Genomic DNA, 16,816 nt, shown 5'->3' on the forward strand with positions numbered 1-16,816 from the left:
TCGCCCTCAACATACCACTTGAGGTGCCCACAGCGGATGAAGACTTTACCTCGTTCTTTAAATCATAACAGTCCTTCGTGTCGTGGCCAGTTCCGTGGTGGTACTTATAGTACTTCTTTGAGTTCCCCCGCTTAGGGTTCCTCTTCATCTTTTTAGGCCACTTCATGAATTTCTCCTCCCCGACCTGCATCAAGATCTGGGTTTGGGTGGAGTTGAGTGGCGTATATTGGTTGTAAGCTAGGGCCGAGGTCGTTGGCTTCTTGTTGTCCTTGTTGTTGTTGTTGCGGTGGTCTCCGCTCTTCCTTTTCTTCTCCGGGGGCCCGTTGTTGCGCTTGGCTTCCCGTTCTTGGTGATCTCCGGCCGAAGCCTCCTTGGCCGCGATGTACTTTTGGGCTTTTTTGAGTAACTCCACCCTGGTCTTAGTAGTCAATCAAGAGTACAATTAGTCTTGAACTCGAAAGTAAAAGAAAAGATTTCAGAAGAAAAGAGGAAGAAGAAGAAGAGAGGGAGAAAAGTAGAAGCAAACGAAGGGTTTTAGAAAAGAGAGAGAGGGTCAATCATAATGATCTGCCGACCCACTCTTAATATTTATATATGTTGACTAATTGTAAACGGGCTGAATTGCCCTTATTGCTTACATGGAAAATAAACTAATAATAAAGCTGAAATAACAAGTTGTAACAACAAACTGAAATAACTACCAACTAACACTGACATAACTAACAAAAAAATATGCTATGCTTCCATACGAACACAGTGGGGACCACAGCAATGGGGTCCACATCAGTGTTCTCTACAGTCTTCAACGGGGTCTTGGCGACCGAGCACTTCAGGGTCGAGCCAGGGCAGAGCCCATTGATAGCAGCGTACTAGAGACCATGGGGTCGAGGTCCCAGACCTCGAGTTCGTTTTTAAAACGGTCGATGTAGGGCCACAGTCTCTCTCCCTGCTTCTGCTTGATGGACATTAGGGAGACCATGCTCTTCTGGCATCGTCTGCTACTGATGAAGCGAGCAAGGAACAAGTTGGTGAACTGCTCCCATGAGCTGATCGACCAAGGTGTGAGACTAGAGAACCAACGACGGGCAACCCCCCTGAAAGTGGTCTGGAAAGTCCGACACATCGAGGCGTCAAAATACCCATAGAGTATCATGAGCGCTCTGAACCTTTCTAGGTGATCAGGGTCTGAGTTCCCATCGTACATCTCCAGCGTGGGAGCTTTGAAGTGTTGTGGAAGAGGCTCAGAGATGATGTTCGGGGTGAAGGCTTCCATCCTCCCCATCGGGTTGCTCTGACCGGCCGAGGCATCAGCTCGGCTCTCTCTAACTTGGCGGAGGTCATCCCTGACGGCCCCGAGATCAGCTTGTAGTTCCGCAATCCGAGGGTCGAGCGAAGCCTGTTCCCCGTCTTTGTCTTCATGGGCTTGGCGGGGTCAGCACGAACTCCGGAGTACTCCAAGGCAATACCGCGCGCCTCCCTTCTGGCGAGGCAATCATTCAGGATGTCGCGGAGATCTGAGACTAGCGGGGGAGAGGCGCGGCATCGGCCCTCGGCCCTTGAGTGGACGCTATGACGGCCAAGGTGCTCGCCTTCGTCCCGTGGGTTCTCCCTCCTACGGCGACGGTGTTGTTCCAAGGGCTGACGACTGTCTTCGGACTGCACTGGCTCTTCCTCCCTTTGGTTGGGAGGTCTCACGTTCCTCTATGGTGGGCTAGCGCACTGGCTACTATCGGACTCTACGGACTCCGCCCATTGGGGGTCAGCTAGGCCGAGGGCTAGAGGTTCGGCATGCTCGCGCCAGTTTTGTTTTGACGCCCCGGCGGGGCAGTCACCCCGAGGGGGACCTCCTGCCTGGGGTAGACTTGCTCCGCATGTTGCGTGAGGTGGTCCAGACGGTCGAGGACTGCCTGGAACTATTCATAAGTGACAAGGTTCTAGGGGTTCCTAGCTCTTCGTACCATGGTGTCCGAAGCTTAGGAGATCTTAAATTTGGAGTGTTTTAGGGGATCGTCTTAGCAACGCTTCCCACAGACAGCACCAATTGTTGGTACTCGGATTAGCCAAGGGCAACAAAGTAAATTCACTCCCGAGCTTCAAAGGAGGGTCGAAGGCTTTGAGGGTCCGGAGAGGATGTGTCGAGGCCGAGGTGGATCTCTCCCTCGAACACTGTAGAGGCCGAGGGCTAGTACTGAGGACGTTCGAGGAGACCGAGGTGCAGCGGCTCACTTGTGCATACGAGGGGCCTGGAAGAGCTCTTGGAAGTTGCTCTGCAACGAAGAGAGTGTCAGAGGCCTCGGGTGGTAACCCGAGGCAAGAACTCTGACGGTCAAGTTAGTGTCCGCACGAGGTAAGCAATAAGTCTGGAACCGAGGGGTCCAGACGAGGTCATCGATAGCACTAAGTCCTTAGTGGAGAGAATATGAGAGGTCTCAAAAGTTCTAGATCCTTTACCTTGTAGGAGGCGCCTTGCCTTTATAGTCGGAGCTGCTTGGGAGAGGTTGGGCTCAGATGGCCCAGATGCAAGCCGTACGAGGGCTCGCGAGATGTTCCAGCAGAGGACACGAAGTGCCCTGCGATTGGGCCCGCCCGGTTCATACCGAAGGGGTCCACGCATCCTTATAGCGACCCAATGCTGTCGTCCACCGTCTGACACGTGTCAGCCCCGTATTGGGGGAGCCAAATGCGCCTACATCACCACCTATCAAGCAGCAACCTGAATGACCCCCTCTAAAGATTTACATGGAAGGGAACCTCTCCCTTTCCTTCCTAACAATAAATGTTCCACCATGGTAGTCGCTCTTGAAAAACATCTTATACAAAGATATGCAATCTTAAAAAACTCAAGTCCAACTAAATGTGGGTGCAACTGTTGATACCATGTGGGGGACCTTGTTGGACAGTTTTGTATGCCCTTAGCTTCAATCAGAATGATGTACTTTATGAGTTTATTGTAAATGAATAAAAGTGCATATTTGATTCATGTTCCCTTGGTATATTTTTGTGTAATACCCTTAAACTGGACACTTAATGAGACTCGTGTTAGTTTAGAATGTTCACAGCCAGTGGGTCGGTCTGGGGAGACCTATCCTGATAAGGCTGACACTGTTGTGCCACCAAGTCGGTTCAGGTGGCCTGTCTCAGCTGCCAGGGTGAGACCCTAGGCACATACAGTGTAGGATTAATTGAATCTTTGAACTGGACCAGATTTCCAGTATTGCCCTAGACCTTTAAGATTAATGGGCAAAACTGGAAAGTTACACCCGACCCCTAGACTCGATTATGATACTGCACTAGGTGTTGGATTGGGCTGTCTTTGATGTACCAATCAGTGAGATCCTTAGCAGGGTTCAAAAACTGGGTATGTTGGGACTGTCTGAGAATTCATCTGAGTGGGTGATCATAGTGACAGGATCAGCCCCTTTGTCGGACAAAAGTAATGATCGGGGATGCACTCTCTCTGATGGAAACCAAGACTATCGGCAACCGATTTCAATCGTTGAGATTTGTCTTGCAAAATATATTTTATATGAGATATAAAAGTATATATACATTATGGTTTCTAAAATGTTTGCAAAAGGTTTTAATTCCCGGGATCCATATAAGTAGAGAGTGCAACACTATTCCTTGCAACCGAGGGAGAGGTCCTCTCTTGTCGGGCAGTGTTTGATCATTATGGGCTGAGAGGTTAAATGTAAGACCCTTGAGGATAATACCTGATGGGCTAATCTTGCATCTGCCCACAGTCCCTGGGTGTTACAAGGTGGCTTGGCCCAGGGACCACTTAGGGTAAGTGTTGGGCCCATAGAGCCCATTTGATGGGTTTCAGGGGGTGCACTGTCCATAACAGTGTATTCGGCCAGGCCTTGTAACAAAGGTTGGGCCGAACCCATGTGGCTGATGTGTAGATCAATGCTTGGGTCCCACGCCATACAAGGAAGCCCAACTGAGCAGCAGTTAGGAAGGTAAAGTGAGCACATAAGCTTAATGGGCCTAAAGCCCATTTCGAACTGGGCTATTTTATTAGTTAATAATGGGGCGAATTCTAAGATGGATTAGCAGATAGGATAGGGTATCCACTCAGAGAGTCCAGATCTGAATATTCAGATCTAGAAACCTCCTAATGAGATTAGGAGAAGGCTAATCTAATCTGCAAAAAAAGATAAGGGTTTATCCTTATCACCTAAGGGGATGTCTGATCCAAATATGATTTGGGTTAGCAACTCCTAATTGGATTAGGAGCTGATCCTTTGGGTTTACAAAAGGAGGGGGCGGAAACCTTTAGAAGAATCAAATAATCAGATCCTCTTCAGAGCTGAAATCACAGAAGAAAGATTTCTGCAATCCCTGCAAAGATCTTTCTTGCCGCCTCCTTCCTGCAGCCGCCAGACATCCAGTTCGATCTCCAGTTGTGGGAGAAGTCAAGATTCGATTTTGACATCAGTTCTTTGAGAAAGAATTGATAGGAAGTTGTGCCCACGTGCCATCCTGCTGTTTCTTGCGAATGACAGAATTCTTGGAGAAGAATACTGCTGATTCTGCTCCATCCTGCACTGCGCCATCTTTAGTGGGAGCAGTCTTTGGATCTTTCCTTGGGCATGAACACATTCGTTGGGAGATACTTTTTCTCCGTATCAGGTATAATCCTCTCCTACTCCTTTTGGTTCAAATCTGGTTCAGTTTATGGTTCAAGATTGATCCTTGAAAATATGATTTTCTAAATAGGGAATGCGATTCCCAGTTGAAAGGGAGAGAAAAAATTTTGAAATTCGCCCCTTTATTCCGCAAGATTTGGGCGTCCATACGATGGATCTCTCATCCCTTCAGACCTAGTCTTCCTCAAACTGCAGAACTATTCATAGAACCTGGAACAATCTTAACGCCGTGGTAGTTTGGGCCATTCAAGATCTTTGAGAGAATTGGGTTCGTAGCTAATAAGTTGGGCCTCCCTCCTCCACGCTTCATTCCACATTTCATTTATCTCTACACAAAAAATGCCTTAAGGAGTGATCAATTGTCCTACACTGCTTCAGTACATGGAAGATGCATTTGTGTATTGAACCAGCCTACTAGTTAGAAGACACTACCTGGGTGCCCTACCTCAAGTTCCGAAAGGACTTTCCCTAAGGACAAGATCAGCTTAAGGGGAAGGAACCCGTTTTTTTTCTTTTTTATTTATCCGTGAATTGTAAGATTTATTAATTCATAGCCAAAGAGGGGAGATGGAGGATACCACTAACCCTTGAGTTAATAAAGAGAACAAAGGACAACGAAAATTACAGAGAAGCCGAATACAAGGAAACCTGAGTATCCCCTTGTTTAGCAAGATAATCAGCCAAGGCATTAGCCGATCTACCCACCCACTGAAATCCAACTGTCATATCCCTCAAAAGCCATTTAACCTTTTCTAAAATATCCTTAAAGTCCCAAGTGACAGTACCCGGGTCAGCCAACCATCCTACTACCACCTTGGAATCTCCTTCAATTATTAAGTTCTGCACTCCAAGTTGATAAGCAATCTGTATCCCCTGTGCTGCAGCTAGGAGTTCAGCCCTCACAGAGTCTCCTATTCCAAGAGATACATCTGACCAACTTTTCATGTGTGGCATGACTGTGACCAAGTATGTCTATAGGAGGAGGCGACATAAGCAGACAGTTGTCCTTGATGCAAGCAGAGTCCAAATCAACTCTCTCGCCTCTGCTTTTGTCCATTTCAAGAGGTTAGGCAGTAACCTAACATATCCAATGCACAAGGCATCTCATATGAATATCTCTTCAAGATAAAGATAAATGGATAACAATGGCCAAAAAAAAAAGAAAGATGACTCCAACACATTGAAAGGAATATAATAAAACTGCAATAGTAAAGATCTAACTTGATTTTGTTGGACCAAACAGCAGGAGAGACTCATAAAATATTAATATATCAAGGCTTAGGTACATCAATATGCACAAAAACCAATTTTTGACATCAAAATGCTAACCTGTCTATGGACCATCCGACAAACCGAACGCTCCAAATCTGAAAATACCTGCACATAATTAAAAATTACAAACAATATCAAGAAACAATAGAAGCTAAAGTTTACAACTAGTACATCAACACTGCAATTAAGCCATGATAGTAGACAATGAAGACAAATTCATTATGTTCAAAGATTTCATTAAAACGTTGATAACAATACCACTCAATCAAACCAGCCAAGATACGCTAAGCCATTAATAATGACTAACAAAGATCTGGAAAGTTCCAGACCTGAACCCAATCGAAGTTGGTATACATTTTAAATGGAGCGCATATTTGCTTTTGTATGGCTTACTTAAATGCCTGCTACATTCATTGAACCATTTCTTGCACCTTCTCAAAGTCAAAAACTTGGTTGTATGTTTTATTTATCCTTAACCAATAAAAGCCTCCACTTAACCAAACAAACTCTCAACCTGACAGCTACTCAAAGAAAAAAGAACTAAAATAAAGGTAAATAACTAAACGCATAAATAAATGGCATCATGATTCTTGCAAGTTACTAGCAAATTTCAAATAAAAGCCTAAAGGACAACTAACACAAAATTAGATGGTTTCGATGCAACCATCCATTTTTCAAGTGGATAATTCAACTATTCACAATTAATTTAATCAATACGCATAGATTTCCTAAGGTTTTTTTTATCAATAACTAAGATTTCATTGATTATGAGGAATAGATTTCCTAAGGTTTAATTGGCGTTCAAGATCCATACCTTTGCCATGGATGTTAGGATATCCGCCAAGAAAAAGTCTGAAAATGAAATTGGCTGCATTCAGCATCATCCACCATATTGGGTTAGAATGAGTAATGCCAGATACAACCCACAATAAATTCATTTTTGTTGTTCTTTTTGTTAGTAACACTATAAATTGAATATATTGTGTGCAGAAAAATCTTATAAATAAATAATATACAAGAAAAGGGGACAACAAATCCCTTTGAGATAATCTATGGATAGCAAGGTCCTCTCAGAAAAATTCCTCATTATACATATATTTATCACAAAAAAAACAAGCAATGACCAAGAAACAGATAGTCATCCAATGTTTCCCAATATTCTTTTGAGTTAAAGAACTCAAAACACTGATCAATCTATTCTAAAACACAGCTACAAATCTGTGTATCAATCAAGAAAGATGACAAATGACATTAGAATCACCTTTCAAAGATAAAACCAGAAAATACCAACATTTGACTCTTTCTTAAGACCACCCAATTAACCTGCAATTTTCTATTATTTCTTATTGTATGTCTTCTCCTCCGAAACCAACAGTAGAGGCCATCCATTCCACCATGATAATATTTAGAAGATAATCAAATCAACATCGTCCAGCAAAACCCAATAAACATTTTAAAGTTTCCTACAACAACACATTATTCTAGAATTTCTGACAATACATAATTATACAGTAATGTATCTTTAGCATGTAATTACATGTACAAGAATACTACCAAAATGCTATTCACCTGTAATGGAAGAAAGATCCGCCAGAGTGTCCTCAACAAGTAGTAGCGAGATGATAAATAAAAAATATCAAAGGGAAATAAAAGTACCATTGCAACAATGGCATACAAGAGTACCTGTCATAGGAGTAACAGACAGAGTGCCATCAAGACTTGTCATGGCACATATCTTAAACATGGCAAGTGAATAGCTACTTAAAATTTAATCCATGTACCAAAAATTTTTTACACAATATAGAAGTTAACAATATATTGTCCTCAATGATTACAGCTGCAAATCTCAGCATTTAAATATCCAACATTAATGCTAATAAAAGTGATAAAAAGTAAGTTCTTGATGCAAGCCAATCATGGTGGAAAAGTAAATGGTAAAAGTTGTCCTGCTTTTGGGAAATCTTATTCCCTTCTCTGTAGATTTTCTGGTGTAGTCTTTACAAAATATAATCACAGTCAGCTATGCTTTATCTCATTGACCCCCGAAACCCTACACTCACTAAAAAGCTTAAAACAAGAAAAACATGGATGGTGTTTGTTTTGCCTTTCCAAAAAGACATTTCAGATATCAAAAATGTAAAAGATCTTTTAGGAAACAAAAGATGAATATAAAGATTGGAAAGCCTGTTTGATAACATTACTCAACAAATATTTGCTTTTCACCCCACAACAATGGTAAATGACCTAAAAGTGTTCAATTGCCTTATAAAATAACATGTGTGATATATGTTGTCAAACTTGGGGCAAAACAGAAAGTCAGACAATCAAAAACTAGAGTCAGAAGCCAAAATAGTTTTTAGGTTGCCTAGTTCTTAAAAATGTTGGCTTGATCAAACCTACTTAAGTACATATTTTAAATCTATGTTACGGCCTATAGTATTTATTGTATTAAGCTTATTTTTATATAAAAAAAAAAAAAGCTTTAAGAGACAATCCAAATTGATTTGTTTTTCTTATTTTTCTTTACTATGAAATTTTAATCGAGTAAGCTGAACACCCATGAGTGGCAGAAATACATATATTGAGATGAACGAGTGAGAAAACAAGGAGGTAGCTCCAAGAAATGAATGACCATCCAATCTTGGCAGAAGATGATATAGGGTCAGAAATGAAGTCATTCAAAGAAACCTAGGAATAGCTCCAACAAGTGGGAAAATGAAAAATTAAAAAAATAGACTAAGATGGTTTGGTCGCATGCATAGAAGACCATTTTTTTCATAATTTATGCATAGAAGACCATTTTTTTCATAATTTATGCATAGAAGTCTTTTGACAGCACCCATAAGAAGAAGTGATCCGTCGCAAGTTGAAGGGGCTAGATCTAGAAGGGGTATGGGTAAACCAAAAAGGACATGGATCGAAGTAGTAAGAAATAATTTAAGCACTAATAATTTAACAATAGATATGGCTTTCAACAGAATGGAATGGTGACACTGGATACATGGTTGAACTTCTGGATCCAGGACCATATGACACTGATGATGATAATGATTAATGCATTCAGGCTGAACAATTTAAGTGCATTGTTGAACTTCTGGATCCAGGACCATATGACAAAAATTGGTTCTTTTGAGTTCAATGTATGTGACTAACTATCAAAATTAAGAAAGACTTCTAGGTTGTAGCAATATTTCCAGCCCACAGTTGAACCAACCATTCAGATTGGTTGACCCATTGATGGGGATCACTCTAGACATTATAAGACATTCTCTTCTCTTTTTTAGTCAGTGACATTATAAGACATTCTAGTAAGAAGGTGGCCAACACAAGGACATTTTCATCGTTTTGATCAAGGACATTTTCATCATTTTGAGCAGTATCATGTGGGCCTGGGCCATAATATCTTGTTCCTCCAGTTTAGGAGTAGCATTTTTTGTAATTATAATGAATAGTATTTTGGGCCACGCAAGTCACTCTATAAAGAGATGTATTCTCTTCCTTTTGAAGCTAATGACTGAAGATTTATTGAAAGCTCTTTTGCAAGTTTGCTGTATAAAGTGATTCTATAAACCCTAAGAGTGAGTCTAGGACCCTTGGGCTTAGAATGATTCCTTGGGATATCTCTTTCTCTCTCTCTCTCTCACCGTTCAACAGAATGGTGTGGCTGAATGGAAAAATAGGCATTTACTTGATACTGCTCAGGCCCTTCTCATTCAAATTTCGTCCCAGTGTTTTAAAAGTGCAAGGCACAAAAAAAGTGCAATGGGCATTTTGCACCCGAGGTGCAAGGCACAAGGCAAGGCACATGCCTTTTCGAAGCAAGACACAAAAATGCAAAAAAAATGCTAAAAATTCAAAAAAAAAAAGAGAGAAAAAGCAAAAAAATATATTTTTTGATAATTGAAAAGGAAAAAAAATACTAAACATAATATTAGTTAAAAATATAAACTTATATTTTAATATAAAAGTTTTAAAAAACCTATTAACTCAAATTAAGATACATAACATAAAATGTAAAACATATTTAAATGAAACTTTAAAAATAAAATCAAGCATAGCATATAAAACATATTTGAGAATGTAAAACTCTCAATCTCTTTATTCTTCTCCCAATTGCATTACTTCAAATAGCTAATGTGATGTTAAACATTATGCGCCTAGGCTCGCCCCTTTTAAATCACTACACCGTCCCCAAAATTTATTGGAGTGATATTATTCTTTCGTCATGCTTCCTTATTAATAATAGGCCCTCTGTAGTTCTCAATGGTGGGTCCCCTTTTTCTCTTTTGTTTCCATCTCTCCCTCCTTTTTTGCTTCAGCCTCGTGTTTTTGGATGTATCTTCTCATCGTCTTGGTCCCAAGATGGAAAAGCTTGATTTTCGTGCTCACAAGTGTCTTTTTTGGGGTATTTTCATACTTAGAAGAGATACATGTGTTATAGTCCTACTCTTCGTTGATCCTTCATTCTTCCGAATGTGTCTTTCTTTGAAAATGTTCCCTCCTTCTCTACAATTGAGTCTCTTTTGCCTCCATCTATTCCTCTCCTTGCTCTCATAGAGGTCTCCCTACCAACTTCCATTGTGCAAGCACCTACACGCCCACTAATTCACAAAGTGTTTACTCCGGGACCACTGAGAATTTTTACACCTACCCTGGCTTCTCCCCGGCCATTGTTACCTTCACCATCAATAAATCCATCTGAGTTAGACTTTCCTATTGCACTTCGGAAAGGCAAGTGTAGTGCTCAGCACCCCATTTCCCAGTATGCCTCTTTCACTTGTTTGTCTCCTTCACATCAACAATTTGTCTCTTCTTTCTTCTGTGTCAATTCCTCAATCTCTACAAGAAGCCCTTGTCTCTCCTTACTACAATGAGCTGATGGATAAGGATTTGTGCTCTTCACTCCAATAATACATGGGATCTCACTCCTCTACCTCTTAGTAGAAAGGTGGTTAGATATCAATGGGTTTATGCAGTTAAGCATCAACCTGATGGTAGTGTCGAGTAGTATAAGGCTAGACTGATGGCAAAGTGCTATAAATAGACTTATGGTGTTGAGTACATTGACAACTTCTCTTCAATTGACAAAATGGGGTCTATTTGGGTTAGCATCTCTTTGGTGGATCACTTTGATTGGTCGTTGTTTTAGCCAGATGTGAAGAAAACCTTCCTCCATGGTGATCTTTAGTAGGAAGTGTATATGGAGCAACCTCTTGGCTACATTGCTCAAGGGAGGCAAGAAAGGTATGTAGGTTAAGAAAGGCTATTTATGGGCTGAAACAATCACCACGAGCTTGGTTTGGTCGGTTCAATTGGAGTGAGACAAGGTAGTATGGACCATTCTGTATTTAGCAAAGATACATTATCTGGGAAGATTATACTAATTGTATATGTTGACGATATCATCATTATAGGGAGTGACACAAAGGGAATCAAGGAGTTAAAACAATTCTTGTAGCAACAATTTCAAACCAAAGACTTAGGACACCTGAAGTATTTCCTAGGCATTGAAGTAGCAAGGTCAAAGTTTGGAATATCTCTTTCACAAAGGCAATATGTGTGTGATTTCTTTGAGGAAACAGAATTACTAGGAGCATGGTCAATAGCTAGTAGCTACTCCTAGTGATCCAAACGTTATGATATCTGATAGTGAAGGGGAGTTCCTAAAGGATCCTAGCAAGTATAGGAGAATGGTAGGAAAGTCACTAGGAAGATGTTGTTAGGGTTCTCTGCTATTTAAAGCGTGCTATAAGTCAAGGATTGCTATATAACAAAGAGAGAGAACCGTCTCTAGAAGGGTTGACAAATGTAGACTAGACAGGTTCAATTACTGATAGGAAATCCATAACTGGCTATTACACCTTAGCTAGAAATCTAATTACTTAGAAGAGCAAAAAACCAAAGCGTGGTGGCTAGAAGCAGTGTTAAAACAAAGTATAGGACCATGGCACATACAACATGTGAGTTGATGTGGCTAAAGCAATTACTACATGAGATTGGTGTGAAGATTTCTAGTCCTATCAAACTGTTTTGTGACAACCAAGCAGCCATTCATATCTCCTCTAATATAGTATTTAACAAAAGAACTAAATACACAAAGGTAGACTATCACCTTGTTAGGGAAAATGTCTCAAGTGGAGAGATCATTACACCCTATGTGAGGTTAGAGGATCAAACTAGCTTAGTTGTTCACCAAGGGTTGCAACTGGGGTTAGATGACTCACATGTCACAAGTTGGAGCTATACAACATATACACTCCAACTTGAGGGGAACAAATAAGTCTTGCATATGATCTGGAGGACTCCACCTGCACCCAAAAAGAGAGAAAAGCCAAGCCCAAACACCAGAGAGAAATAGACAGGAGAGTATTAAATGGAAGAAGGGCTAACCAATTGCTTTGCAAAGAACACACCAATAAGGAGAAAGTAAGGTCTCCTTTTCTGCAGCAAGTCACACATGCTAATTTTCCAATGGATAAGCTCCTAATAAAAGGCATAGATTTTAGGCAGGACGGGTCTTCACCAAATCTCATTAACTGGAAAAGGTTGTAAGGTCAGATGGGATTCAATTAAATTTTTGAAAAATGAAGCAAAAGAAAAGGAGCCTGAGGGAGATAGAGTCCACATCTGATCATCCAATTTAAGTAGGTCCTAGAAGGCTAGAACACACCATCTGGGACATTTAAGAGTCCAAGCAAAAAAAAGGAAGTTTTGAAATTTGAGTCCCTTATACCCCTTCTAAAGCCCAAGTCCCAACTAAAACCATTGTTTGTAGAAGAAGGAATGATAAACCTAAATACTAGCATACCACCTCCTGGTCCTCCCCTTTATAGGAGGACAAAGAATATAAGGAAAAAATTGCTCATTTAAAGAGGACTGCCCCACCCAAGTATGTTTTTTTATAATAAAAGAAAATTTATTAAAAGAGAAAAAAGCGAACAAGAGAGAGGTAACAAGCAGTCACCCATGAAGAAGAGGAGACCCCAACACAGACATGACTCAATATCATAACAGCCTTCAAAGAGAACCTTCAAACCTAATACCCAACACTCCGTTCCACCTAGACCCCAAAACAACAAACACAACCAAAAACAAAAACAAAACAGGCAAGACATGAGCCAACCACCATGACTCCTCCGTATACCCATTCTCACTCCCATCTTTTGCTTCATTCCAAGCCTCTCCTCCTTCCCCCACAAATAACTTTCTTTAGACTCTCCTCCCTTCTCTCAAACTCTTCAATGGCTTTTCGAAAAAATGCCTCTCCTCCCAAACAGAAAAGACTAAAATTTTTCCAACTTCATTTTTTTTCAGCAATTTTCTCAATAACTGGTCCAACCTTCTATGCTTTTTCTCATGAAATCGTGCCAACTATCCTCACATCAGCTTCATTCCCTTCCTCAATATTCTTGGCTTGTTGTTGAGTGTTAATCATATCTGAAGCTGAAATCGGATGATAATTCGGTACTCCTCCATCAGGATCAACTAACTCCAATGATTTCGTCTTCATGCCCTTTCTCTTGTAAACTTTCTTAAATTTTTTTGTAGAACCAGCACCAACCAGGCCGAGCTTCAGTCTAGAAAAAACTTTAGTTACGTGAACAATATGTGTCTTACTAGAAGCCCTATGCTTCATAGGAACCAAACCATCCTCAATAGATTCACATCTTTTCTCCAATTTCCTCCTGCGACCTAGATCGACACCCAACTTACCGACCACAACCTCCTCAAAACGAACTGGAGAAATAGGTGAAAGCTCGCCATACCTGTCATTTGCTTCTGCAATTAGGTCACCTTCTTCAACCCCAACAATTTTGTTGGTCTTCAAAATGACATCCGATTAGTTCTTACTGTCCCCCAAACGCGAATCCATCCCTTCAGCTTCCTCTGTACCTCTCAAACGCAGCTCCACTAAATAAGGGCTAGCTTCTTGACATGGCTTGAAAGCATCGTCCCAAACAGCAGAGACATCGTACACCACAGTAGACTCACCACAACAAAGAACACAAGTCCCCATTGATGAACCAGCCACACCAGTTGCACCATTAGGACTGTCAACAATGAAACCAGCAAACAGCTCCTCTTCAACTGTTTTGATCTTCTTCTTACTTCCATTGTCCCCTCTCAAAATCTCCCTGACCTGACTCTCAGTTTTCCCTTTAATCTTCAACACTTTTTTCCTCTTAAAAGCGACTCTTCAATTCTCAACAACTGGAAACATAGACGCCCAAGTCCCAAGTCCCCCCTAATTAACTCTAGGCCCCAAAAGTAGTTCCCCACTTGGACTATCAATTCCGAGTTATGTGTAAGGAAAAAAAGTAGCACGGACCATGGGGGGTTGAAATATGTGAAAGCAAAAAAGGTAGAATGGAATGAATAGCTTTCCAAGGAGAAGTCGTCGTACCGGTTCTGATCAGCCCAACCTCCCATCAATTCCCAATTGCCCATGAATGTTGATCACCACCTTATACCATAACTTATTCCTATCTGCCAATTTCTCAACAATGCCAAATTCCTCTTTCCAATATTTCCAATTCCCAACCCCCCATGCCTCTTACATCTACTCACATTTCCCAATTAATTAGGTGATCCTTCTTCCCCTCCCCTACCATCCACAAAAAGTCTCTCATCAATTTTTCTATTTGCTTAACCACCCATGTTATCTTAAAAATTAACATGTAGTAAACCAAGAGATTTGCCAATGTTAACCTAATTAAGGTAATCATGCCCCCAAAGGTAGCATACCCCTTCTTCCAAGTGGCTAGCCTCTTTGACACTCTTTCAATCACCGGGGTCCAAATCTATGCTCTTTTTTTTGGGCTTGCTCCTAGGGGTAATTCTAGATATTTCATATGCCAAGATAGAAAGAATGTCACCCTGTCTAAGAGCACAAATGTCAAGATAAAATCTAGTACTGGCCCATTCACCAAGACCGAGTAATGACAAATCTCAAGGCAACCCAATATCCACTTGCACCACTTTTCCTCAAAACCACGCATTCTCATAACCTTCAAGAGAAAATATCAGTCCACCTTATTGTATGCTTTATCAATATCAAGTTTATAGATCAATCCTTTCTTTCCTAATCTTTTATAAATCTTCCACACACATTAGCAACTGGAATTTGATATGCAATTTCTCTATCCTGCACAAAATATGAAATCTAGTCCAGAATAGGTCAAATCAAAACTTTATTATGTCATAAATTAAAAGCAAGAAGTTAGAAGGATCCAGAAAAATATTTCATATAAAGAAAACCCATAATTTATAATTGAGACTTGAGAGAGCAGGCAGATACTATACTGGTTGTGAGGCAGCCAATGATACTTCTCCATGGGAGTATAGATAAAGATAAGCTGTCATGCTAGTTGGGACAATAATTGTCATCCATGTTGCAGACTGCAAAACAACAAATTTCATAACTCAAGTTACTTTAAAACAAGCCCCTAGAAGTCTAAATGAGAGCTCAACCAGTCAGTCCAGAACCAGAGGAAGATAGTTACTAGAATGAGTATTAATCACAAAGAAATGAAGAATATGAGAATGCTCAATTCAATAGAAAAAGAAAAACCACAATTTAATCCATTTGCAGACTTATATTCAAACTTACTGATGTCAAATTAAAAATTGTTAACACCACTTTTGTCGTAAATCAAGACTTAGACATATATTTATTACAAAAAAAGGACTTAGATGTATGTAAGATATGGAAGGCAGCAAAATTAGAGCATGGAAGGCAAGGCCCATTATATTTTCTCAGTTAAATCCTCCAATGTAGCACAGCTCACTGCTCAGGGGCATCAATGATCCTTTCCCTTGAGACCTAAATGTTAAAAGCCAATGTTCCATCTAGGGTTCACTTTTTAGGGTTAGACTGTAAGAAACTAAAGAGTTGCCAATAGAAATGCAACAAAACTCCTCAAAACAGCAGCCTAGTAGAAATATAAAATTTACTTGCCAGTAATCTAATGGAAGAACAAGAAGGATGAAAAATAATATATAGTTATTTAGATATAGAAAGCATTAAGAATTTCAAAGCTTTATTGATTGAATCAGAAAAGTGAACAACAATTAATTTGAAAGTTGTATAGTTGGAACCAATATGGAGGGGGAGGTAGTAGAGTGTGCAGGTATTTTGGGTTGTGTGGTGTCCATTTGGCCTCTGAATTACCTAGGAATGCCTCTATGAGATAGCCCAAGGTAAGATGACAAAACAGCCATTTACAGGTAAGCCTGAAAGATCTACAGGCACACTTGATATAATACATACCGATGTATGTGATCCCATAAATGTTAGGACACGAAACCAGCATTGTTGTTTCATAACTTTCACCGATGATTATTCTCGGTATGGTTACATGTACCTAATGAGACATAAGTCTAAATCCTTCGAAAGGTTCAAGGAGTTTAGACAAGAAGTCAAGAAACTGTTCGGGAGACACATCAAAACCATTCGATCAGATCGAGGAGGTGAATATCTCTCCAACGAATTCAGGGACTACCTAAAGGACAATGGGATTATATCACAGTTGTCTCCTCCTTGCTCCACCACAATTAAACGGTGTATCAAAGAGAAAAAATCGGACTCTATTAATTATGGTCTGATCACTCCTCGTTCATTCAAAACTACCTATATTCTTTTGGGGAACGCATTGGAGACTACAATTTGCGTGTTGAACCGGGTATCAACCAAATCAGTTCCTAAGACTCCTTATGAGCTTTGGACCGGCAAGAAACCAAGTGTAAGACACTTAAAGATTTGGGGTTGTCCAACACACGTTAAAAGAACAAGTGCAGACAAATTGGAATCCAAGACCAGTCGTTGCCTATTTATAGGCCACCTCAAAGGATCTGTAAGGTATCTTTTCTATAACCCAAGAGAACAAAAGGTG

At 40.5% G+C, this 16,816-nt stretch overlaps 1 protein-coding gene across 8 annotated transcripts in view; it reads right to left on the reverse strand.

Annotated features, from left to right (window-relative positions):
- LOC104591951 (uncharacterized) overlaps window positions 1–16,816 on the reverse strand; it is a 104,628-nt gene that overhangs the window by 32,316 nt on the left and 55,496 nt on the right. For 6 of the 8 annotated variants that reach the window (XM_088903467.1, XM_088903466.1, XM_088903470.1 and 3 more), the window contains 4 exons: window positions 15,228–15,323; window positions 7,494–7,607; window positions 6,739–6,792; window positions 5,982–6,029 (listed from right to left, as the gene is read on the reverse strand). In XM_088903467.1, the coding sequence (XP_088759593.1) occupies window positions 5,982–6,029; window positions 6,739–6,792; window positions 7,494–7,607; window positions 15,228–15,323 (312 nt within the window). The remainder of the gene's footprint in view (window positions 1–5,981; window positions 6,030–6,738; window positions 6,793–7,493; window positions 7,608–15,227; window positions 15,324–16,816) is intronic. The other 2 variants (XM_088903469.1, XM_088903468.1) reach the window with 2 other exon arrangements.

This window comes from Nelumbo nucifera, chromosome 4 (genome assembly GCF_055504915.1).
Source record: "Nelumbo nucifera cultivar China Antique chromosome 4, China Antique-T2T, whole genome shotgun sequence".
In the NCBI taxonomy this organism is placed as follows: domain Eukaryota; kingdom Viridiplantae; phylum Streptophyta; class Magnoliopsida; order Proteales; family Nelumbonaceae; genus Nelumbo; species Nelumbo nucifera.